This window comes from Artemia franciscana, chromosome 4 (assembly GCF_032884065.1).
Source record: "Artemia franciscana chromosome 4, ASM3288406v1, whole genome shotgun sequence".
Classification (NCBI taxonomy): Eukaryota; Metazoa; Arthropoda; class Branchiopoda; order Anostraca; family Artemiidae; genus Artemia; species Artemia franciscana.
The window spans coordinates 51,773,225-51,799,223 of record NC_088866.1 but is presented as its reverse complement, the minus strand read 5'-3'; the positions used below and the strand labels follow the sequence as shown (position 1 = coordinate 51,799,223).

The window sequence follows — 25,999 nt, the reverse complement described above, 5'->3', positions numbered from 1 at the left end:
ATACATATAGAAAGAAAAGAAATAATAATAGGCAGCTACTCTTAGCTGCTATTTGTTAGCACTTCATCAAGACAGCTAAGAACTTATTTTTTCAAGGAAACAAATTTCCGAAGAAAATCCTGGTGTCTGAGTATGGCGCAGCGGGTGGCGAGAAATCCGAACTGCTTTACAGATATATATTCTAAATGCGTCACGTCGGACAATTTTTTTCCGAATGCCAAAGCAAAAAGTGATTCCTATCATTACTTAGTTTTATTGAAAAAGAAATTGGTTAATGAAAAAGGTTAAATATTTTCTCGACTGTTGAAATTCAACTGTCGGAGAAATTCAAGCATTGTCAGGACCTACTTTTGCACAAAAAGAAACTAAACATATTTTTGACGTTTTGACTGCTGAAACAAACATAGACTGCTGCGAGGACCCAGTTCGACCCAAAAAGACATTAAGGTACCTATTTTCAATGCACCACATCAAACATTGTTCAACAGCCGAAGCAAAAATCACATCCTGTCAGGACCAAGTTTTACCCCCCCCCCCCAAAAAAAAAAAAATTTTAAACAATTACGCATGTTCAATGAGTTACGTCAAACATTTTTGACTACCAAAATCAAATGCCGAAATGAAAGTAGACTTTTTTTGGGTGCTACTTTTGCCTCAAAAGGAGTGAAACACCAAATATTTCTCCGACTGCTGAGGCAAAAACCTTTAAGGACCTAGTTCTACCCCCCCCCCCCAAAAAAAAGAATCAGAATACCTATTTTTAATGCACCAAGTCGAAAAAATTTTTGACTGCCGAAGCAACCGACTCCTGTCAGGACCAAGATTTACCCCCCAAAAAATTAAACATATCTATGTTCAATGAGTAACTTCAAACGTTGCCAAAATGCATTTGCTGAAACGATGTTCAACTTATGTCTTTAAAAGAATCTAGACACCTAGTTTTATCTGAAAAGAAATTAAAACATTAATTTGGCACAACGCCAAATATTTTCTTGAATACCGAAGCAAAAATCGACCCCTATCAGGATCAATTTTCACACAAACAGAAGTTAAGCATATCTGTGTTCATGTCACGTCAAACTTTTTTCCTTCAGCCGAAATCCAACTACGAAACGATGTTTAACTTCTGTAAAGAAATACTTTTGCCCAAAAAGGAACTAATTTAAGTTTTTCGACTTTTTCGATTACCAAAACAAAAATTGTTCCTGTCAGTGTCTAGTTCTGCTCAAAAAGAAATTAAAACACCTATTTGGAATGCACCTGGTAAAATATCCTTTGAACTACCGAAACGAAAATCCCGCAAAGAGAAAAGAAATGAAAACACACCTTCATGTCAAACTTTTTCCGCCTGCCGAAATTCAACTGCGGAAACAAACTTCAACTTCTATGTCAAACCTTCTATGTCAAACCTTCATGTCAAACTTTTTCCGCCTGCCGAAATTCAACTGCGGAAACAAACTTCAACTTCTATGTCAAACCTTCATGTCAAACCTTCTATGTCAAACCTTCATGTCAAACTTTTTCCGCCTGCCGAAATTCAACTGCGGAAACAAACTTCAACTTCTATCAGATGCTCTTTAAAAAAACTAAACATACCTATTTTCGACTTCCTAGATTGCCGAAGTAAAAATCATTCATGTTGGCACCTACTTCTAGCCTAAAGGAAATTAAAATACCTGTTTTCCTTACGCCAATTCAAGCATATCTTTGAGATCCGAATCTAACTGCTAAAGTAACATTTGACTTTAATTTGGGCCTAGTTATATGCGAAAAGAAAATGGACATACCTATTTTCAACGCGCCACGTAAAACTTTTTTCCAGGTCAATCGCAGTGGCCGACTTTAACAAATCATACAGATTGCAATCATTTAAAGTTGGTGTTGCAGCACGACTGCGTGCTGTTCTTAAAATCGGAATTTCTTCAATTGCTCGATCCAAAAGCCGTTCATTAACCACAGAGCTTGAGGGATTACAAACATCTTCCAATAGATACAATCCAACTACTTCCATTGGTTTTTCTTTTAATAAATCATTCAAGTCAATTGCTCTAGATTTTGCCTCTCTTTGAAGGTGTACAACAAGGGCATTGTAACAAAATAACGGGTTTTCTGGAAACTCTTCTCCTCTTTTGAGTTTCAGAAACTCAATAAACCACTCAGGCTGAATTATATCTGCATCTTTTACATACGATTCAACCTCTTCCGAACTTAAGGAGTATCGTTTCATGTGATCAGTTAAGCCTTTTTCAGAGCTGTTCTGTACGCAATAGCATACATATAGACGATGAAACTCATCAGGGGTAGCAACTGCCGTAGGGAGGGTTAGCAGGCTCTCAATCTGAGCAAGAGACTCTGTTTTTTCCAATCTTTTCAGCAATAGCTTAACATCATTCATTTCAACTTGGGTAAATATGCCATATTTTGCCAACTCGTTCATCAAGTCTTCCCTAAAATTTTCAGGCAAAAGCAAAACTTCCTCAATCATAGATGGTGTTAGTGGCCAATCTGGAAATTCCCTTAAAGAGTTGTTCAACTCGGAATTGACAGACAATGCATATTCTTTTGCCCAGCTTTTTAAATCACTAACACTATTTCTTTTTATTAAAAATCTCCACAACACTTCAGGCTGAATACATTTAAGTAAACAAGGATCTTTTGAAGAACAAAATAGCTCCGTAACAAGTTCATCGAGTTCATGTCGCTTTAGTTTTTTTAATTGTTCAACTGTAATTTCCCCTTTCTTGAAAAATTTCCTCGCAATTGTTAGATCATTTCCAGGGAAGTTATTGAACACTATTTCAAGTTGATTCACAATAGCTAATGATGTTTCAAACATTTTAAGAACGTTCATCCCTCCAGACAGTTTTTTCAAACATTCAAATGGAAATTCGCGTTTTCGTCTACTGTCAGCTTTTAAAAAACAATGTCTTACAACTGGTTCTAGATCAATATGTATAGCCTTTGCAATATTCTGAATCAATTCAAAATCCTTAGATTCACGAATAAGGCCACGAATGAAACGGAGTCCATAATCCTTAAAACCGTCAAACGTTAGAATAACTTCACGCTCCTTCTTCAAGAACACAGCACCCAAAGCTATTAAGTCACTTATCAGCACGTCATCAATAATGTCATTTGCTGTCAGGGTACGCCACTTCTCAATTCTTTGTTGCCCCAAATATAATTCAGGTGTTTGAGATCTCGTCGATGATTGAGAAGTAGATCCACGCCTTCTACTTATTTTTGCTAAATATTCTTGCGATTTTTGTGCTAAAACTTCAATATCGAAACTAAAATCTAATAATATGGATATAAAGTCACATTGAAGTTTTGTAAAAGGGGACACTAAATGACGAGGAATTGATAATTCTTGATGTAAATAAATGATTTTATCAAGGGCTTGTGAAACACTTTCCAGGGAGGAGTTGGCCAAGGATGCGTTAAATGCTTGTTTATTGAAATTCTCAAAGTTTACACGGATTGAGTCATGAAGGACCTCTAAAAGTTCAGAAATATGAAGTTTTTCCTGATTCAAACGTGAGTCATCTTCAGTTTGCACGAATCGGCAGAATTCTTCCAAAGCTGAAAAGAAAAAAAATGCGGTGTTACTGTGGTGTGTGGTGTTACTCAGTGTTCTCCAAATTTGCAGGTTTGCTCCAAATTTCCTCAAAAAATAACTTAGTACTTCCATATCTCTTGAAAAGCTGACGTCCGTAAATATACAAGTATTTACGAACGTCAGCTATAGTATCATATAAGTCATTATATGTCATATGATTGCATATGTCATATAAGTCATTATAAGCGATAGTATATATATATATATATATATATATATATATATATATATATATATATATATATATATATATATATATATATATATATATATATATATATATATATATATATATATATATATATATATATATATATATATATATATTATATATATATATATATATATATATATATATATATATATATATATATATATATATATATATGTCATTACTTAGTGTTCTCCAAATTTGCGGGGTTACTCCAAATTTCCTCAAGAAATAACTTAGTAATCCCATACCTCTTGAAAAGCTGACGTTCGTAAATATACGAGTATTTACGGTAGTATACGGTACCGAAAAAATAGTATTATATAGTATATGACATATTCTTTCTGATTCGGTTCGAGAATCCAACTCGTTGGCACATTCAAAAGACGTTTAAATTTTTGGTAGTTTCTAGTATATTTTTGCTTATTATTCTTTATAATTTCTTTCTCTCTATTATTATTATTATTATCAGTTTGTGCGAAGCTAAAGAATTCTTCCATAGACAATAATAATAGAAATGTAGCAATTAGCAAGCGTTCCCAGAACTTGCAGGGTAGCTCCAAATTTCCTCAAAAGATAACTGAGCTCTCCAAAATATCTTCAAAAGTTAAGGTTTGTAAATACCCGAATGTTTCCGTTATCATACGATTATAGAAATCCTGACTGATTCGGCTCGAAAATGCAACTCGTTTGGCAAATTCAAAAGACTTTAGAAAAATTTTTTATAGTTTTTCTGGTTGATTTTTGCTTATTATTTTTTTTGAAGTTTTTTCTCTTTATTATTATTATTGATTTGTACGAAGCTTCAGAATCCTTCCAACCCTAAAAAAAAAACTCTCTCTCTCTCGTTACTCCCCAAGATTTGTGGGGTTGCTCCGAATTTCCTCAAAAGAAAACTGGGCTCCGTGATGATTCTCGTTTATAATTTTTATAAGATTTCGTCTCAATTATTTTTTTTATCTGTTGGAGATGTTTTTTTTTAGTGATTAGAATAAACTTTTATAATTCGCTGAAATCATTCTTTTCTCTCTCTCTCTCTCTCTTCCCCTTTTCCCTCTCTCTTCCCCTCTTTTCTCTCTCTTCCCCTCTTTCCTCTCTCTTCCCCTCTTTCCTCTCTCTCCCAATCTTTTTATGATCGTTTATGTGTTAGTGTTTAAATAGTGTGTATGGCATAGTGTGTATGGCAGTGCATCTTGTAGTCTTATATAAATGTTATAGTCTTATGTGTATATGCAATCTTATCAAACAGTTCGTGGTAACTAACTGCAGTAAGGAGCGACCCGGCTCAATAATAAACGAAACTCTAAAAAACAGAATTTTGATGCTAAAAGATACATCAAAAGAATCGGATTTTCATGCTGATTCTAAATATATAATCTATCAAATTTTGATAAATTTATCAAATTTAGTATTTGTCATCAAAAGTTACGAGCTTGAGAAAATTTGCCTTGTTTTGGAAAATAGGGGGAAACACCCCCTAAAAGTCGTAGAATATTAGCGAAAATCACACCATCGCATTCAGCGTATCAGAGAACCCTATAGCAAAAATTTCAAGCTCCTATCTACAACTATGTGGAACTTCGTATTTTTTTGCCAGAAGACAGATCACGGGTGCGTGCTTATTTGTTTTTTTTTTGTTTGTTTTTTTCTCTCAGAGGTCATCGTATCGACCAAGTGGTCCTAGAATGTTGCAAGAGCGCTCATTATAACGGAAATGAAAAGTTCTAGTGCCCTTTTTAAGTGATCAAAAAAATTGGAGGGCACCTAGGTCCCCTCCCACGCTCATTTTTTTCCCAAAGTCAACTGATCAGAATTTTGAGATAGCCATTTTGTTCCGCATAGTCGAAAACCATAATAACTATGTCTTTGGGGATGACTTACTCCCCCACAGTTCCTGGGGGAGGGGCTGCAAGTTACAAACTTTGACCAGTGTTAACATACAGTAATGGTTATTCGGATGTGTACAGACGTTTTCAGGTTTTTTTTTGGTTTGGGGGTGGGGTTGAGGGGAGGGGGCTATGGGAGGATATTTCCTTGGAGGAATATGTCATGGGGGAAGAGAAATTCAATGAAAAGGGCGAGGGATTTTCTAGCATTACTATAAAAAAAAACAATGGAAAAATAAACATGAAAAAATTTTTTCAATTGAAAGTAAGGAGTAGCATTAAAACTTAAAACGAACAGAGATTATTACGCATATGAGGGGTTCTAAAAATTCTTTAGCATAAAGAGTGAGGTATTTAGGAGGAGATAAATACATCGCTCTTTGTGCTAAAGTATTTTTAGTAATTTCAACTATTTATTCTACGGCCTTTCTGATTCAGGGGTCATTCTTAAAGATTGGGACAAAACTTAAGTTTTAGTGTAAAGAGCGAGGTATTGACGAGGGTAGAAACCCCCTCATGTACATAATAAAAATATAAGAATATAAAAGTTTGTTACGTAAGTTAATTCTTAAGTTACGTATATTTTTTACTAATAACAAGAGCTAAGAGCTCATATGGCACTTGTGACGAGGCGAGAAGAGCTAAAAGCCAAGAGATCATATGGTATGAGCTCTAACAAAATTCTATAAATCAATAGATTGATTTAAAAAGGAAAATAAGAGGCTTAATGCCGGTCAGGATTTCAAATAAGAGCTCTGAGTCACGATGTCCTTCTAAATATCAAAATTCATTAAGATCCGATCACCCACTCGTAAGTTATAAATACCTAATTTTTTCTAATTTTTCCTCTCCCTTTAGCCCCCCAGGTGGTCGAATCTGGGAAAACGACTTTATCAAGTCAAATTGTGCAGCTCCCTGACACGCCTACCAATTTTCATCGTCCTAGCACGTCCAGAAGCACCAAACTCGCCAAATCATTGAACCCCTCCCCCCAACTCCCCCAAAGAGAGCGAATCCAGTACGATTCTGTGAATCACGTATCAAGGACATTTGTTTATTCTATCCACCAAGCTTCATCCCGATTCCTCCACTCCAAGTGTTTTTCCAAGATTCCCCCTCCAACTCCCCCCAATGTCAAAAGATCTGGTCGGGATTTGAAATAAGAGCTCTGAGACATGAATTCCTTCTAAAAATCAAATTTTATTAAGATCCGATCATCTGTTCGTAAGATAAAAATACCCCAATTTTCACGTTTTACAAACATTCCGGTTTCCCCTTCCAACTCCCCCTCATGTCACAGGATCTGGTCGGAATTTAAAATTAGAACTTTAAAGCACAACATCCTTCTAAATATCCAATTTCATTAAGATCTGGCTACCCTTTCGTAAGTTAAAAATACCTCAATTTTCAAAATTACCCCCCCCCCCCTCAATTCCACCAAAGAGAGCAGATCCGGTCCGGTTATGTCAGTCACGTATCTTAGACAGGTTTCTATTCTTCCCATCCGGTTTTATCCTGATCTCACCGCTTTAAGTATTTTCTAAGATTTCCGGTCCCCCCAACTGCCCCCCCCCCCAATTATGCTTGATCCGGTTGAGATTTAAAATAAGAGATCTGAGTTACGAGGTCCTTCTAAATATGAAGTTTCATGAAGATCCGATCACTCATTCGTAAGTAAAAAATACGTCATTTTTTCTTATTTTTCAGAATTAACCCCCCCCCCCAAAAAAAAAAAGAGAGGATCTGTTCCATTATTAAATCACGTATGTAAGACTTCAGATTATTTTCCCCACCAAGTTTCATCCCGATCCCTCCAATCTAAGCGTTTTCCATGATTTTAGGTTCCCCCACCCCAAACTTCCCCCAATGTCACCAGATCCGGTCAGGATCTAAAATAATTGCTTTGAGACACGATATCCTTCTAAATATCAAATTTCATTGAGATCCGATCACCCGTTCGTAAGTTAACAATACCTCATTTTTTCCAATTTTTCAGAATTAACCCCTGCCCCAACTACCCCAAAGAGAGCGGATCCGTTCTGTTTATGTCAATCATGTATCCAGGAATTGTGCTTATTTTTCCCACCAAGTTTCATCCCGATCCCTCCACTCTAAGTGTTTTCCAAATGTTTCCCCCTCCCAACACACCCCCAATGTTACGAGATCCGGTCGGGTTTAAAATAAGAGCTCTGAGCCACGATATCCTTCTAAATATCAAATTTCATTGAGATCCGATCACTCGTTCGTAAGTTAAAAATACCTCATTTTTTCTAAATTTTTAGAAATAAATCCGTTCCGATTATGTCAATCATGTATCTGGGACTTGTGCTTATTTTTCCCATCAAGTTTCATCCCGATCCCTCCACTCTAAGTGTTTTCCAAGATTTTAGGTCCACCCCTCCAACTCCCCCCAATGTCATCAGATACGGCCGGGATTTAAAATAAGAGCTCTGAGACACAATATCATTCCAAACATCAAATTTCATTAAGATCCCATTACCCGCTCATCAGTTAAAAATACTTCATTTTTTCAATTTTTTACGAATTAACCGGCCCCCCACTCCTCCCCCCAGATGGTCAAATTGGGAAAATGACTATTTCTAATTTAAGCTGGTCATGTCCCTGATACGCCTGCCAAATTTCATCGTCCTAGCTTACCTGGAAGTGCCTAAAGTAGCAAAACCGGGACCGACAGACCGACAGAATTGCCGATTGCTAAATGTCCCTTGGTTAATACCAAGTGCCATAAAAACGTTCGTTAAAAATTAGAAGTTCTAGTTGCCTTTTTAAATAGCCGAAAAATTGGATGGCAACTCGGCCTCCTTCCCCACCCCTTATTTCTAAAAATCATCAGATCAAAACTAAGAGAAAGCCATTTAGCCAAAAAAAGAATTAATATGCAAATTTCATTTTAATAATTTATATGCGGAGAGCCGAAATCAAACATGCATTAATTCAAAAACATTCAGAAATTAAATAAAAAAAACTAGTTTTTTTAACTGAAAGTAAGGAGCGACATTAAAACTTAAAACGAACAGAAATTACTCCGTATATGAGATGGGTTGTCCCCTCTGCAATCCCTCGCTCTTTACGCTAAAGTTTGACTCTTTGCTACAGTTCTACTTTTTAAAACAATTAAAAACTTTAGCGTAAAGAGCGAGGGATTGTGGAGGGGACAGCCCATCTCATATATGGAGTAATTTCTGTTCGTTTTAAGTTTTAATGTCGCTCCTTGCTTTCAGTTAAAAAAAACTAGTTTTTTTTATTTAATATGTGTATCAGTATCCATATATCTTATGTTTAACAAATTAGAGTTGAATAGGTTTGAAAGTTAATGTTAAGAAGACTAAATCTCTAAGGCTAGGAACAAGTGAAGATGAAAAGGTGAAGTTGGGTAACGAAAAGATTGATCAGGTGGGCAGCTTCATTTACCTTTGTAGGATTATTAGTAAAGACTGTGGGAGATGTGAAGATGTTAAAGGTAGAATAGCTAAAACTCAGGGTGTTTTTCACAGTTAAAAAAAAAGTTTGGAAAATTAGGAAGATAAGTCTGCAAACCAAGATTAGAATATTAGAAGCTGAAGTGATGATAGTAGTCAAATATGGCTATGAAACATGGGCGCTCCGAAAAGCGGATAAATATTTGCTAGATATTTTCCAGAGAAATAACCTACGGATTTTTCTGGGTACCCGAGTGACTGACCGTATTTCAAACAGTGGGCTGTACAAAAAATGTGGTTCAATCCCGCTTTGTGGTGCTATAATGAAAGAAAGGCCGAGACGGCTAGGGCACGTTCTGCCAATGAAGGATGACAGATTGCTGAACATCGTCCTTTTCGGCTAACCGTCTAGTGCGAAACAGAAAGCTGGTTGTCCTCGCCTGGGGTGGAGTGGGTGGGGATGTCATTAAGAAAGATTAAATGAAGTGGGAACCTCCTGAGAGGGTGTAAAGAGGGAAGCTTTGAGTAGATTGGGATGGAGGACGATTGTAGGTAGCTGTGTTGGCCTCGGGCGGCTTGGTGCTACAGTGAGTTGTTAGTAGTAGCAGTAATCTCCTCCAAGGAGATTTCGGAGTCCACTTTTCTTCTGCGAGAATTCGGGGAATCCCCTATAAATTTGACGATACTGGAAGCACTGCTATTATTTATATACATAATTTAGCATACTAAAATTGAAAAACTTACCGTATCTTAAATCCAAAAATTTCTTGAGAAACACAAATTTTTCAGATTTTATGGCTTTTTTCAAAAAAGCAACTGGTAAAGGCTGTGGACTCCATTTTCTTAAGAAGTCTATACATTTTATTCCCTCATTCTCTGATAAATTAAGAATCTGTAAATGAAGAAGTTTGTTATATTTAATAAGCTTTTATGATTAAAATAAAATGAAAATATAAAATGGGTAAAACTTTTAAGACCGTTCGATAAAATTCCTTGAAAAGCGTGATTAAAAAGTCTAATATTCTGGCTTCACATCGACAATATCCATTATTATATTTTCATTTCATTTTCAATTATAAATAAAAATGCTGTGTGGTATAAAAAAAAACTAAATCATTATATTTAATATATTCAATATCATATTGAATAGTTTATATTTATTCTTCAATAATTAAATCCCGCTTTCTAGAGCTATAAATACAAAAGGATTAAAATCGCTAGGATATGTTCTGAGGATGAGGATGACAGATTGCTAAAGATAGCCCTTGTCGACCAATCGTCAATGGCCAAACGAAATTCAAATCGTTCCAAATAGGATGAGAAAGATCTAAGGGAAATGGGAACTTCTTGGGAGAATCCAAAAAGGGGAGGCTTCGAATAAATTGGGATGGAGGGGGAGCGTACGGAGCTGTTGGTCTCAGGTGGCTCGGTTCTACAGTGAGTTCTTAGTGGTTGTAGTAGTATTAATAGCGTACATAGAGGAAAAAAGAAAAGAGCAAATATTTGTAAGAAGTATCCGATTCAGTGATGTAATCGCGTAATCCTGCAAAATTTTTGAGCTTAAAATGGTTACCACATATACACATTTCTCCCATAAAGTTGCAAATGCAACTTGTGGCATCAGCACAACAAAATAAAGAATAAAGATATAAAACAGGCGGATAATAACCTGAAAACGACAAGCAAACAACAACAGAACAAAAAATAATGCACACAAAAGTTTGTATAACGAGGTGTCACAAGCAAAACGAACAAAGGAAAAAATGTTTAAAAATATATGGGGAGGGCAAGGGTTAAAGATGGTCATTATTTTTGTCCGATGTGTGGAGAGAATGATGAAACATTATTCCATCTTTTTGCTTATTATGTAGAGCGGGGAGGCTTGAGGAAAGAAATATTTGGGGTAGAAAAAGTGATAAGGGGTGGTTTGTTGAGGTTTTAGAAAATACAAAGTTTATTACTATAAAAAATTGTTGTGGATTCATCCGTGTGGGCATGGTGCATCTAGAAAAAAAGGAATAGTTGCACTTTTTATTTATTCAATTTTTGTGTGTGTGTGTGTGTGTAAATTCTATTATATTCTTCTTATGTTGTTTATCATGACCCGGTTTTTTTTTAGCAAATAAATAGCATATCATGTCATGAAGGAGTGAACAGACAGAAAAGATATGAAAAGAAGCTGAGATTTACAACTAGAGCAGGAAAAAAAAATTCAAAATAAAAAAAAAACTACAAAATAAACAAAAGCCAAAAGAAAACAAAGAAATGTTAACTATAGCAGTGCAAAAAGCAGCAACATTTATACTAGTATCCGGGTAGTAAATAAAATAATAATCAACCAATATCGAATGTGAATCTTGAGGGGATTACACCGTCTTACAATAAAATTATTCTCTAGGATTAAGTATCAAAGCAGATCATGGTAATGAGCGCTGAGTAAGAAGCGACTTCAGTCAATAGAACCCAAAAATACAAAACTAATTTTTGCAACAATATATATATCAAAGGGTTTTTTTTTTAATCTATGCGCGTGTTTTGTAACTTTCTTTGGCGGTGAGGAGGGGGGTTTTGCGATTTTGGATTTAGTTAATGTGTATCTTTGTTTGCCAAAAGAGATGACATTCTTGCCAAAAAACAACACGTCAAATTCAAAATGTACAGCATCCCCAAAGAGGAAGAGTCAAGGCCCCATATCTAAACACAAGAAATTGTATAAGTGTCCCAAGAAGAACGACCACGGATCCATCCTTTTTTTATATTTTTTTTTCTTTTGAATTTTCCAGGCCCATTTTTGCCCCTAAAACGTGGGATTTTAGGCGGATCTGTCCCCATTTAACTTCCCGTCACCTAGAGGAGAATATTTGAATTGAAACTGCAATATAGATACTGAGGGGATGAGGGCTCTCTCTTCTGATAAGCGAAGAGAGTCGTATGCTAACAATGGTAGGGGAAATAGTTATCCCACAGGAAAGATACTTCCCCAATGACTTCTCTACCTCTAAAAATTTCGATACCAGGGTGTAAAAATTACTTTTAGCATTTCAGACCACCCTTCCCACTCCTGATGGCAGCATAAAGAGGGGAGCATTGAGGGGTAGCCTCTCTCATTAAACCATATGCCTGAATGCGATATTCCAAATCGAAGTAGGACAAAGTATTTATATAGTTTAAAAAGAAGAAAATCACACAAAGAAGAAACAGTTGTTTGCTTTAGTAGTACCAGACCAGACACGTACTTGAATAACGAATATCATAAAGAATTGCCCAATATCCAATAATTTACCAAATAAAGGGATATCAGCTAAAACACAATACAATGCCAAAGAGTGGGCGAGGGCAGGTCAGGCGAGACTAATAAATGTAAAAGAAAAATGAGTTGTTAAAACAATCTAAGAAATGCTTTATTTAAAATTAAAACTCAACATAAAAGAATAATCTATTAAAATTATACAGTTTATTCTTAAGCAAAAACTGGACTGAATTGCGAAACTGCTTATCGGCAATACCGTGGAGTAGATATGCAAAAGAAGGCCCAATTAAATAAGCGTCAACTCTACGAAAAAGCGATTACGAAAGCTATTGAGCAACGTGTCCTATCAAAGAAAAGCCAAGTCTTTTCCCAGGACAAGCTGTGGTTCAATGCTGCTTGTAGAAAGGTAACTAGAGGTAGAAAGAAGGCTAGAACTGATTACAAGCTGAAGCTTGAACTGATTACAAACGTTCCACCGTTGAAAGGGTGATGATGCATTCTCGCCAGGAAAAGGCAGATGCTCTTGCAAAAGCTTTTAAAGCTTTTGAAGGCTAGAACTGATTACAAGCTGAAGCTTGAACTGATTACAAACGTTCCACCGTTGTAAGGGTGATGATGCATTCTCGCCAGGAAAAGGCAGATGCTCTTGCAAAAGCTTTTAAAAAGCCCTCTCGAATTGATAGCGCAGGAGTCTCCATTCCTCCCTATCCACAAGGAACAGACGCAAAAACTCATTGGTGCAAACATAACCAGTAGCAAGGTCTTTAGAACGCTCTGTCAACTGGATGTCGCCAAAGCTTCAGGACCTAATATGAAATTCAATATCATCCTTAAAAGGTGTGCCACTGAACTCGCTAGTTCTCTCACCTCTCTGTTTCGAATTCAACTTGGAGCAGGATAATTCCCGGAAGCCTGGAAATTTGCTCACGTAGTTCCTGCCCATAAGAAATATGGTGACTCTACTAAAAGATCTTATCGGCCAATCAGTCTCCTGTCCTGCGTAGGAAAAGTTTATGAGAGTATGATCAACAAGACCCTTTATCAGTATCTCGAGTTTCATTGCTTATTGGCTGACACACAATAAGGTTTTCGTAGAAAACGGTCTAAAGTAGACGTCTAATTACGCAGTACCAAGAGTCACCGAGCTCTTGCCTCGGGGACATGACATTCACCTTCTCTCCCTAGACCTGGCAATAGTTTTCGATCGTGTATGGCACGAAGGCCTTATATGCAAATTAAAAACTCATGGAATTGATGGTCATCTATTTGACATGCTAGCTGATTTCCATTGCCAGCGACCAATAAGGATCGTCCTTGACGGTTTCATTTCAAAAGAACATCCGGTTTTAGCTAGAGTACCCGAAGGAATCATTTTTGAGCCGAAATTTTCTTGGTGTTCAAATACGATTTAGGGAAAAGCCATGTGAATAAATTTCACCACTTTACTGAAGACACGACGGCAGAGATCTCCATCGCGAAAGACGAAGATCCCAGAATTCTCCATAAGGAGTTTAAGGCAGACCTGAAAAAATTGAGGTGTAGGCAGATAAGTACCTTGTCGGTTTCATTGCGTCAAAAAGAAAAAAACTCTTAATTTTGAAGACGTGGAATGTGAAGGATCACCCAGCTTTCATTTTCAAAGGAGAGGCGATAACAAGAGTTGACAAACTACGTCTTCTTGCAGTTCATTTGTCGTCAGATCTTGCATGGGCTGAATACCTAAGTAAAGTGAAATCCTCCTGCTACTGGAAACTAGGAGTCATCCTATGATACAAAAGCCTCCTCCCTGACGAGTCCGTTTCGACACTATTCACGTCATGTATCAAACCAATCATGGAGTATACATGTCCACTCTTTTCTGGAGCTCCAACTAGCCACATCGCTTCTCTTTAACGTGTCCAAAAACCGAGCAGTTCGCAGAGAAATTTATAGCAACTCAGATGCCAAACACCTACAGTCAATCCAGAATCAATTTGACGTGGCTTCAATGTCGGTGATCTACAAATACATACACTGCCCTCCATCTGAGGAGGTATCAAAACTCGTGCAGATACAATAAAGGCTTTGCGATCAACTCACTAAAATACAGCTCGACAGGATTATTTTGTGCAGGGCAAACCCAGCCAAGAATATTTTGACACAAGTTTTGGTTGACGATCCATCGCTATATGGATTAGCTTCCCAGTAGGGATAATCCCGAGAAATCATCAGAACTAGCGGCATATCATCATTTGTTATGGAGCCATGAAGCCTGTATAAAAAAAAGACAACAATTGAAAAACGAGAATGATTTTGAATGGCTTACAGGTTATTGGCTAACGTTGTCAGTGTGTGGCACCATCATATTTGATTGCCCTGTCATAAGACAGAACAGACTCTCAAGGAGTCTTCCTATACCTCCCATGTTAAAATTCGGAGTTTGCCTGACGTTCCTGACTTAGTGATCTCGGCGGTTTTTATTTTAACAGATAGAAAAAATCTGGTGAATATTTTGATCTAATCAAATCTTAAAGCCGACAATTATTTTTTTACAATCCCTAAATAATTATAAAACCTGTTTTGGGCTTGCATTCTAGATTGCTACACTTGACATTGTTGTTGTGGGGTATAAAAAAATAGAGCAAAAAATATTCTATTCAACAATCAGAAACTTATTTCTATAATGTATACTTGCTGGCTGCACACCCTTCAAGTACTTTACATATTTGTGTTCCAAAGTCAAAAATTCCCCTCAAAAGACTATATACAGCTGTTATCGGAGCGCGTGAGAATTCACGAATTAAACCAGGGGACTGACCACTCGGATTGTTCTTGAGCGATTCAGTGAAGTATTAGTTAGTTGCAACCGCTGTTACCAGAAATAGTCGACGGAAGGTTGCCAAGAAGTATGAAGATACGGGAACCATTTATATGAATCCAATCATGTTAGTTGTAGGTAGTTGTCATGTGTAATTACTGTCTTATCCGAATACAAATTCAAATATACAAATACACAAGCAGCAATCAAGCTTTAGAATTTTTTTATGGACACGTGTAGATAAGTAAAATAAAGTAAATTGGTCACTTCGCTGCAAGCAATGATTTAAATTTCATTTGTGTAAATAGGTCTGTACAAAGTAAAAACCCAAAAACATGAATTTTTTATTTGTAATTTCCACAAGTTTTTACCGCACTCTGGCAAATAATGACGACCAGACCACAGGCACGCACGCAGGGGAGGGATTCGCCCCCCCCCCAACTTTGCAAAACGCTTAATTTTCCCTGCGAAATGTCTAATTTTCCCCTGTTTTCCTGGTATTTCTTGCGTAAGTTTGACTCCCCCCCCCCCCCCAAAAAAAAAAAAAATGTCGAATAACAATTTCTCTAATTTTCTCTTCGAAGAATAGTTCTTTCACAAAAAAATCTTCCTATTTACTTGCCAAATTACGAGGAATAACAATCCAATAATCGTAATTTTGAGAGAGAAACCCCTTGAGTTCAACCTTCTCATATTTGTTTAGTGGAAGAGGCGAAGAAAATTGATAACTTTGTCTTTGACTGATTTGCCGCATGTGAAAAAGAACTGACTAGGGAGTAAAATGTCTGGACTTTGACTAGGCCATAAGTAGAAAAATTGAGTAAGGGATAATATTAATATATGTCTTTTAAATAGTTTCAAGTGTAGGTTTTTATAGTATAGGTTTATAGCACAGTATAGTATAGTTATAGTATAGCATAATATAGTTTTTGGCTAACTGCTCTCCTCTATTAGACTCAAGAAGGAAGAATGAATACCATAAATAGTATCTACTTACCGTACCAAGCAAGAGTAAAGAACCTACCCTATCTAAAACAAAGCCTTCCTTTTCCCCAGTAACACCAAGGACCCGGAAACTTTCCTTCTTGTAAATGACATCCGGGTAATCACTAAGACCGGGGTAGACCACAATTGATAATTTGTCAATCTGAGTTTCATAGAGTAATAGGTTTCTATCAACATCATAAATCCGATATAGACGAGCAGAGAGAACCTCTGAGTTGAAGAGAACTGTCAATAGTCTTTCGTGGGGTCGCAGTGATTCAACAAGAAACGATTTCTTTTGAATAATGCGGTCGAATTTCATACTTTTCCTGAAAAATAAATTTAACTATGTAATTGGTGACCCTATTTTCCCCCTCCCTCTATTATTGGCACTAGGCAAGGGTATAAAAAATATTATCATATTGCGACTTTGCATCAAGTCAAAAATAGAAGAAAAACTTTCAATATCAAAATCATTCAAGGCCAACTTTCAATTTTTTTCAAAAGAAAAGTCTCCTATATAACCGAGCACTAATCTCCCAGCCAACTAGCCCACCTCTCCACAGTCATTTAACTCCCAGCCAACCACTAATCTTCAAACCTGAAAGCAACTATGTGTTAAAATCCTTTAAATTAAAATTCTAGCTGATTTTCGCAATATTAAAAAGTAGTCGAGTAATCTCGAAGATAGTGATCGATAAAACTTTCCCAGGGCATAATTTAGGCTCCAAAATCATTTCTGAAAGTTTCACTCTCCTAATGCAACTATTTTATAAGATACTAAAAATCCCTCGACTAGAATTTTAACGTTATACTAATATATGTCACGTTATATATTTTAGCCATACAATTACGCAACGTTATACTAAGTGTTCTTGAAACACGCCAATACAGTCAGAATGATTTTGACTTTCACAAGAGAGTATAGATTACGTTTTCTCTTTTTCTTCCTGTCGTTGGCTCTTTGGCTACTAAATTATAAGTTGCCCTGCGTGTAATGAGAATGTATACGGCCTCATTCAACGGAGTGAGGTTGAAATATCTAAAATATGATAGCATATTTGGATACCATATTGAATGATTTGGTACTTATTTGGAAATTTTTAAACACTGTTTCCACTCTGCAGAATGAAAAAACAATATGGAAAATTCTATAACGACTTTGGATACCAAAAGCAGATAGTAAAGTTGAATTCTCAGAGGGTGAGGTAAATTTTACCAAGCGAAAACAAGTAAGCGACGCCGCAATGCCCTGCTATGTCTGATTGAAAACAACATTTTCTGAATTCTTCCTAGCACTCTTATCGAAGAAAAGGACTAATATCTTGAATGACTTTACTTCACAATATTCTTCAAGGTAAACATATCTAACTACTCTCTGATTTGACATTACATAAGACAAGAAATGTACTTTATACAATTTCTCTTTTTGCATTATAAAGTTTGAAAATTAAATACAGTTAAAACTTCCTCCGATTCTTCTTTAAGGAAAGTCGTAGTGCGCTTGCACTGATATGACAGAATTTATGGCCTACCAAAGTTCAACCTTCCTTCATTCAATTTACATAACATTCAAAATATTTTTCACTGGAGATTTTCTTTCACAATTCCTTTTTTTCTAATTTTGGGTGCTTTAGGCTGTGGTTCACTGGCTCTTTTCCAGACTATTTTTGTTTGTTATTATGTTTGCCGAAATTGCCCCCCCCCCCCCAAAAAAAAAAATATGATTCTCGTAGATTATACTCTAAAATAACCAATTTAATAAATCTATATTACACGAAATCAACAAAGTTCTGTTAAGACACTTTAGTTGAACATCTGGTCAAGTATTCAGTGACCGAAACATTCTTATCCATACTTATTTAGATTTGTCCCCCGATTTTAAAGGAGTGGGTCAGATACAACTAGTATTAAGTAAATCCACAAATAATATTAGGAATATTTGCTACTATCTAAATACTACCTGTACCTCCCTGTGGTTTAAACATGATTTAATCGTATCTAAGCCTATTTAAAATCCTTTCTTGCCCACCCTGTGGTCCAAATATTATTTAATCGTATTTCAGCCTAATATGGGACGAAATCCATTCTTTTACATCCCCGTGTTCCAAGAATTATTTAATCCTATTTCAGCCTATTTCAAATCCTTTCTTGCCCACCCTGTGGTTCAAATATTATTTAATCGTATTTCAGTCTAATACGGGGCGAAATCCTTTCTTTGCCCACACTTTGGTCCAAATATTATCTGATCATATTTCAGCATAATATGGGGCGCAATCCTTTCTTTAACCTCCCCGTGGTGAAAAAATTATTTAATCCTATTTCAGCTTAATATGGGGCGTAAATAACTATTTTTACCTCCTTTTGGTCTAAATAGTATTTAACCTTATTTAGAACTATTTCTTCCTTTTACCTCCCAATGGTCCAAATATTACTTAATCATGTTTCAGCCAAATATAGGGCGTACATCCTTTCTTCTACCTCTCTGTGGTATTTAGAGTATGCATTCTTGGTATACTACCTTTATACCAGTGGTAGGACGATACATTTTTTCCGATTCAATTTCAACTCCTCTCGAAATGCGTAAAAATGGGGCCAATTTCTAAGAGCTTGGGTAAATTTGTGTTTCTGAAGTTTGAAAAATCATATAACTTGCGCCTTTGATCAAGTAATTTTCATACTAGCAGGAGAATTAAGATAAACTAGAACAAAGCAGTTCATGTTTTCTGGGGATGGTGCAAATTATAGCGACACAGCAAGTTCATATGGCCATTTTGACATGTTAAATATTGGTTACGAGCTCATCAGTTGCTGACACTGGTATACGAATACTCAAATAATATTAAGCCAGTTTATTTCATTAATATATACATGTATGCAATGCTGCATACAGAGGGTAGGTTTGACCCCCTCCCCAGCCCCCCGAAAAAATGCCCGATTCATCAAAAGGTAACAAAATGCATATAAATAAACTTTGGATGCGCTTTTACAGTTTCTCTGCCCCCCCCCTGAACAAAGATCTCGGATATGGCCTCGCATATATATGATGCAGAGCATGCAGCTCAAAAAACTAATCGTTGCCACGGTTGGCCATTTTCCCGGCAAATATATTTTCTACCAGCTCCCAAAATCATTCATCTCTACTAGAAGTGCGGGTAAAGTAGTCTACAAGAAAGGAAACACAGTGAGGTTTAGCCATATTTTTTTTACTGCACATATGAGGTGTGATCAATAAGGTGAATGAATTTTTTTTCCAGCAATTGTTGATGGTCATTCCATTTGAACTAATGCATCCTATATTCTGATCCCTTGAGCTAACCGGTGTCGGAGTTGAGCAAAATGTAACCAGTGTTGCGAACGGGTACAATTGCTATCGTATTCGGCACAGTTTAGAGGTTCTAGTACCATGCAGTGCACTTTGAAATTTTTGATACAATACAAATTTTCTTGTATATTTTGGTTTTACTTGCTCCTTTCTTACTCGGATATCTGTTCAAGTTTTAGTTTACCGAAATTTTTCTCCTCGTTTTGGCAAATTTTTAATCTGCTGTTCAGATGTACTCTCACGGTACAATTTTTGTTCAGAAAACTGATACAATTTGTTTCAAAGCGCTGGCATCGTTCTTGCCAACGTCCAGAACTGGTTCAGTGAAGCTGTGTTTATTGCGTCCGTCACACATCATGGATTTCAAACAACGCGTTAGAGGTTCTGCGTCAAATTGCAGAAACACGCCAAAGAGGCTCATGAAATTTTGAAATCAATATATGACAATAATGTTGTAACTCTGAAAACTAGTTACAAGCGATATGAGCGATTTCAAAGTGGTTTGAGACGAGAAACGGTCGGGCCATTCTTCGACCTAAAATTCAGACGAATACCTTCCAAAAGTGGAAAAATGGTTCGTTCAAACAGGCAAACAACTATTCAAGAGCTTTCTCAAGAACTCAATTTTACTATGAAAACTTTCATAGTTTTAAGTAAGTTTGTTCGTAAAACAAAAAATGGAAACGGTTTATTAAAAATTCCTTGAAAAGATTTTCGGTGTTGTCACTATCGGCTCCTAAAGCGTATAAGGCCTAACGGAAGTCCAAGCACTTTACTCCCTAGCCAATTCTTTTTCAGAGGCGGCAACTTGATCAAAGACAAAGTTATCAGTTTTTTTCGTCGCTTCAACTACGACAAACATGAGAAGGTTGAACTTTAGGGGTTTCTCACTCAAAATTACGATTAGGCATAGGTTATCCTGAGTAATTCTTCGTGTAATTATTTATCCAATATAATTTTTATATATATGTTTATTAACCGGCAGTTTGGTGTCTGCACGCTACTTATTCTCCAGACTCTGTTTAAACTAGTTACAGCTAACTAATACTTCACTGAATCGCTCAAGAACAACCCGAGTGGTTAGTCCGTTGGTCTAATTTATGCATTCTCACGCACTCCGATTACAGCTGCATCTAGTCTTTTGAGGGGATCGGAACACAAATATGAAAAGTATTTGAAGGGACTGCAGCCAGCAAGTATATATTATAGAAATAAGTTTCTGATTGTTGAATAGAATATTTTTGCTCTATTTTTTTATACCCACAACAACAGTGTCAAGCATAGCAATCTAGAATGCAAACCCGAACCAGATATTATAATTATTTTGGAATTATAAAAAAAATAATTGTCGGCTTTGAGATTTGATTAAATCAAAATATTCACCAGATTTTCTTATATATGTTAAAATAAAAACCGCTGAAATCACTAATTCAGGAACGTCAGGCAAACTCCAAATGTTTAACATGGGAAGTATATGAAGATTCCCTGAGAGCCCGTCCTGCCATAATGTACGTAAATTGGTGTTTACGAGCCCTGTAATTATTCGAGTGAGTTATTGACGAAAAACAGTCTGACAAGTGACAATTTATTGACAAGGTAACTTAAATTAGTAGCTTATCTTTGTTTATTGGGTTTTTAAAACTATATTTTATTACCTAAAAAAGTGTCCCGAAATTGATGCTTTGAAATGAAATATTGAATTACCGAATTTATTTCAATATAAATCTAAAGAGGAACAAAGTTCTATGCCTCAACAAAACTAAATTCAGAACCACCATCACCAAAAACAAATATGACAACAGAAACATAGTCTTTACCCAATACTCAAGCAGGGCTTCTAACAATTGTGAGCGTGTCATTTAAAATGGCAACCCCCGTCACCAAAAACAAATATAACAATAGAAACAGAACGTCTTCACCCAGTACCCAAGCAGGGCTTTCTAATACTTGCGAGTGTGTCATTTGAAATGGCAACCCCTGTCACCTAAAACAAATATAATAACAGAAACGGAATGCCATAACCCAATATTCAAGCAGGGCTTTCTAATATTGGTGAAAGTGTCTTTTAAAATGGCACTGCCTCTGCAGATAACTCTTTCGTCAAAAAGCTTTAAAGGCTTCTTTACTTTTAATTTGCTATAAATTCATAAGCTGTATTCATTAATCTTATTGAGATAAGATTCACATGCTTTTAATAAGCCTTTAAGTATCAACGACAGTGAAAACAGGACCATTTCCTGCCACCTGGAACTACTACTTTAGGTCTATTTATACCTGAAATTCGATGGTTTTAAAAAAATTTCTTCTGTTTGTTTTGTAAAAACGAGATTCTTTTCCTCCATTTCCAAACGCTTGAATTAAGAAAAAAACCTGGATATGATGTGACATAGGTCAAATTAAAACGACCGTTCATATTTATTATTTATGAGCCGCTATAAAAACACTTTGGAAAAGCGGAGTACTAAGAAAAAGAGAAAGGAATATAAAGAACACCACTTTGAAACAACAAACCTAAGAATCAATTGATGGAATTGACCTACGTGATATATCCATATCTTAGGTGAGCTAAAACAGATAAAAAGATAGATTCCCGTTCAATACTTCAAAGTTAAAAAGTGTTTTTAATCCTATTGGCCTATTTTAAAGACGTCAGTCATAATATTATTATTTGAAGTACCAAGGAAATTCAAAATAAAATATGTTTTTGTCCCTCCACCCAGACCCATCTTATTTCTACTTATGCCTGAAATTCGACAGTTTTTTTTGAAGTTTTTATTTTATTTTAAGATAAAGAAATTCTTAAGGCAGCATCTCACATTCGTCAGTTCTTGCCACGTTCAACCGTGAAAAACAAAAGGCAAAACTAATCAAAATTAAAAAATTAACATTATATTAAATATTCAAACAGTATATATTCAAACACTAACAATCAATATTAAATATAGAAATATTCAAACATTAACAATCTTTCTACTCCCAAGACAACTAGACATTCAAAAGATAGGTATATTTCTTAAGCTGTTTAGTGTCCAAGGTCGTATCCAGGGACGAGGGAGGGGATTCCCCCTCCCGAAGCGTTTGTCCGATTCGTAAAAATGTAACAAAAATGCATATAAACAAATTTTTGATGCGTTTTTACAGTGTTTACTATACCCCTCCCCTCACAAACAAAAATCCTGGATATGGCCATGTTAGTGTCATATATTTTTAGCTTTTTTGGCAGATTTTTGGCTGATTTTGAAGTTATTTTTTTTTTTTTGCACTCGCTACTACCAAAAACTACATAAGAACAGATGGAGATCTTTTTTATTAAAAATTTCATCGCCAATTTTTCTTTGTCTTAAGAGATATTTAGTTGTGTAAATGTCCATTTAACCAGTTCAGCCCAGTTCGATTTTCGCTGTCCTTGGTATTGAAAAAATTGGGTCCGAGAAGCGATTATTCACCCTATGGTATTACCTGGACTTGAGGGGTTGATACATAACGAAGACTGAGTCTTTGCCAGCCAAAGCAAGTAGCGAATCATCACAGCATACAGACAGGTATAAGAAAACGGTTTCCTTTTTCAATTCTTTGTCAAATTCGATATAATGTTCTATTGATCCAGTAATAAGATTACAAACATCTACAAAAAGAATAAATTCAAATATTTCAAAAATAAATTCAAAAGAAATCAGTACAACAACTACAAAATTGAACAGCATGAATATGAGCCTCAGTGTTAAGCCGCATAAACACAAATGGCAGTTGTTAAGCTATAGCAGTATTAAAGTATGAGTGGCAGACACTCCTACTCTATTTTATCCTGCTCCTAAAAATGAAAGTATAGAGCGTCAAACGAGTCCTTCCCGAAGAAAAGAAATGAGGCAAATACTTCAGTTAATGTCTAAAATAACTTAAAAGACTTGATAAAGAAAGAAAAAAAAGGAAAAGAAAAAAATAGAGATTAAATATCCACGATAAAGCGGCTAATTAGATTTTGAATTTTACCTGGCACCGCAAATTTAGGGATAAAACATAAAAAAAAAAGTTTTTTAACATAATGATAAAAAAACAAAGTGTATAAGTTCTAAGCCACGATGCTACCTGATTGTTATAGCCCGCTTCTTAAAAAAATGTTGCATATAACTATGCCCCCCCCCCCCCCCTAGCTAGCAGAAATTGATATTTTTGTCGATAGAATTGTTGATGGAATTTGTGCTTAAAATTCAAAAGAAAAATATAAAGAATACAAAAGATAAAAAACTTTGTTTTATGGTTTGGTATTGCATTTTTATGCAATTTTTATGCATTATATTGCATTTTTATTGGTATAGCAGTATTAAAGTATGAGTGGCAGACACTCCTACTCCATTTTATCCTGCTCCTAAAAATGAAAGTATAGAGCCTCAAAAAAATCCTTCACCAAGAAAAGGAATGAGACACATACTTCAGTTAATGTCTAAAATAACTTAAAAGATTTGATAAAAAAAAGGAAAAGAAAAAAAGAGAGATTAAATATCCACGATAAAAGCGGCTAATTAGATATTGAATTTTACCTGGCACCGCAAATTTAGGGAAAAACATAAAACAATTTTTTAACATAATAATAAAAAAACATAAAGTGTATAAGTTCTAAGCCACGATGATACCTGATTGTTATAGCCCGCTTCCTAAAAAAACATTTTTGCATATAACTATGCCCCCCCCCCCCAAGATAGCAGAAATTGATATTTATGTCGATAGAATTGTTGATGGAATTTGTGCTTAAAATTCAAAAGAAAAATATAAAGAATACAAAAGATAAAAAACTTTGTTTTATGGTTTGGTATTGCATTTTTATGCTTGATTTGAAGTTTGAAAAGTAATTTTAAACCTATGTTAACATTGGGAGGTCTGTTTTTAAATTGTCTGGCCAATTATTACGTTTCCGCGGATTTTTCTTGATCTCGGAACAGAATCAGGCGTTTCCCTGCCTCACCTGGCAATTCTGAAATTCATTTCGTCTAACTGTAACCTCCCCAGGGCTGTTAGTAGCTTATTGTTGTTAGTTAACAATTTCTTTGCAGCGATCTAACTGAAAAATGTCAGTAACTGTTGGGACAGTTGAGATAGGGCTTATGATTTATATTTTGTTTATTTTTTGTAGCTAATGGCGATGGTGAAGAATTTAAATTTAGCGTTAAAAGCTTCTCGAACAAAAAACTTATTTGCAACCCTGCGTGAAATTAAGTTTTCAAGAAACAAGAATAGTCGGAATACGTCTCAACTGCTATTCTTTTCAAGTGGCCAAGAAATCCATACTTATCTACTCCAAAATAATTTGTTTTCTAATATTGATTCAAATTTTATCAAATATTTATTCAAAACCTTAGCGCATTATATCACGACATCTATAGTTTATACCTGCAGTTCTATTTTATTGTACTGAAAATGACCTCCCCCACTTCATCTATTGTAATTCAACCGTGTCGTTGTCGGTTAAAAATAGTTTCAGGACAAAGTGCTCGACTTCCTTCTAGAAAATTTCAGGCTGGTTCCAAAGACAAAAACAACTTTAATTAAACCCTGAATTTCAATAAATCGAATAATATGTCAGTTTTTCAGATTCAAACCAGACCCCAAAAATTGTCCAAGCCACACTTTGTAATAAAACCTGATTAATGCATTTCTAATTTCTCGGAGTTGGTCAGAGTGTTTTTATTCCAAGTTTCTAACAATGTTAATGAAAATGAGGGTGGAGGGGCTAATCGTGCCTTTACATAAGCACACACTCCCGTTAGATCTATTTTGCATCCACCAACGAAAGAAGAAAGTGTGAAATTGGCTGTTTCCTTTTGAAGAGATAAAAACTATTCAAGTGAAACAATACCTGTGTTTTCTTTAAATATTTTCATTTTTAAATGCTGCAAAGAAAAGTTAGATTTTAAAAATAATAGAACCATTTCGAAATATATATTTCCAATTAGAAACCCCTTATATATTTGCTGACGAATACAGGGATCCAAGAAATGACCGTGAAGTTCAAACGAAATTTCAAATTTACTATTTTGATCTCCCTCTCCTCCCGCTTACCTGGAAATTTTTTTTGGCATAATAGAAAAGTAACTTATTTTCGCAGCTAATGATGTAAGACTTCCCAAAATAGAAGAATTTATAAAGTTTATAAAGGTAAAAAATAAAACTTGCAATTCATTGTATATTCAAGTGAAACACTGTATATTCAAGTGATATATATATATATATATATATATATATATATATATATATATATATATATATATATATATATATATATATATATATATATATATATATATATATATATATACATATATATACATATATATATATATATATATATATATATATATATATATATATATATATATATATATTTCATATAGCCTAGTTATATATATTATTCAAATTCATTTTTTTTTTTTTATATGATTAGAGTGAAAAATTCCGAAATATTCTTATAATATTTAACTGGAATAAATATATA

At 35.3% G+C, this 25,999-nt stretch overlaps 1 protein-coding gene across 1 annotated transcript in view; it reads right to left on the bottom strand.

The window, feature by feature from the left end:
- The window catches only part of LOC136026565 (spatacsin-like), a 126,664-nt gene that overhangs the window by 67,389 nt on the left and 33,276 nt on the right, over positions 1–25,999 (bottom strand). The window contains exons 5-8 of the mRNA XM_065703257.1: positions 22,972–23,137; positions 16,228–16,516; positions 9,901–10,048; positions 1,788–3,582 (exon numbers count right to left, since the gene is read on the bottom strand). Of these exons, the coding sequence (XP_065559329.1) occupies positions 1,788–3,582; positions 9,901–10,048; positions 16,228–16,516; positions 22,972–23,137 (2,398 nt within the window). The remainder of the gene's footprint in view (positions 1–1,787; positions 3,583–9,900; positions 10,049–16,227; positions 16,517–22,971; positions 23,138–25,999) is intronic.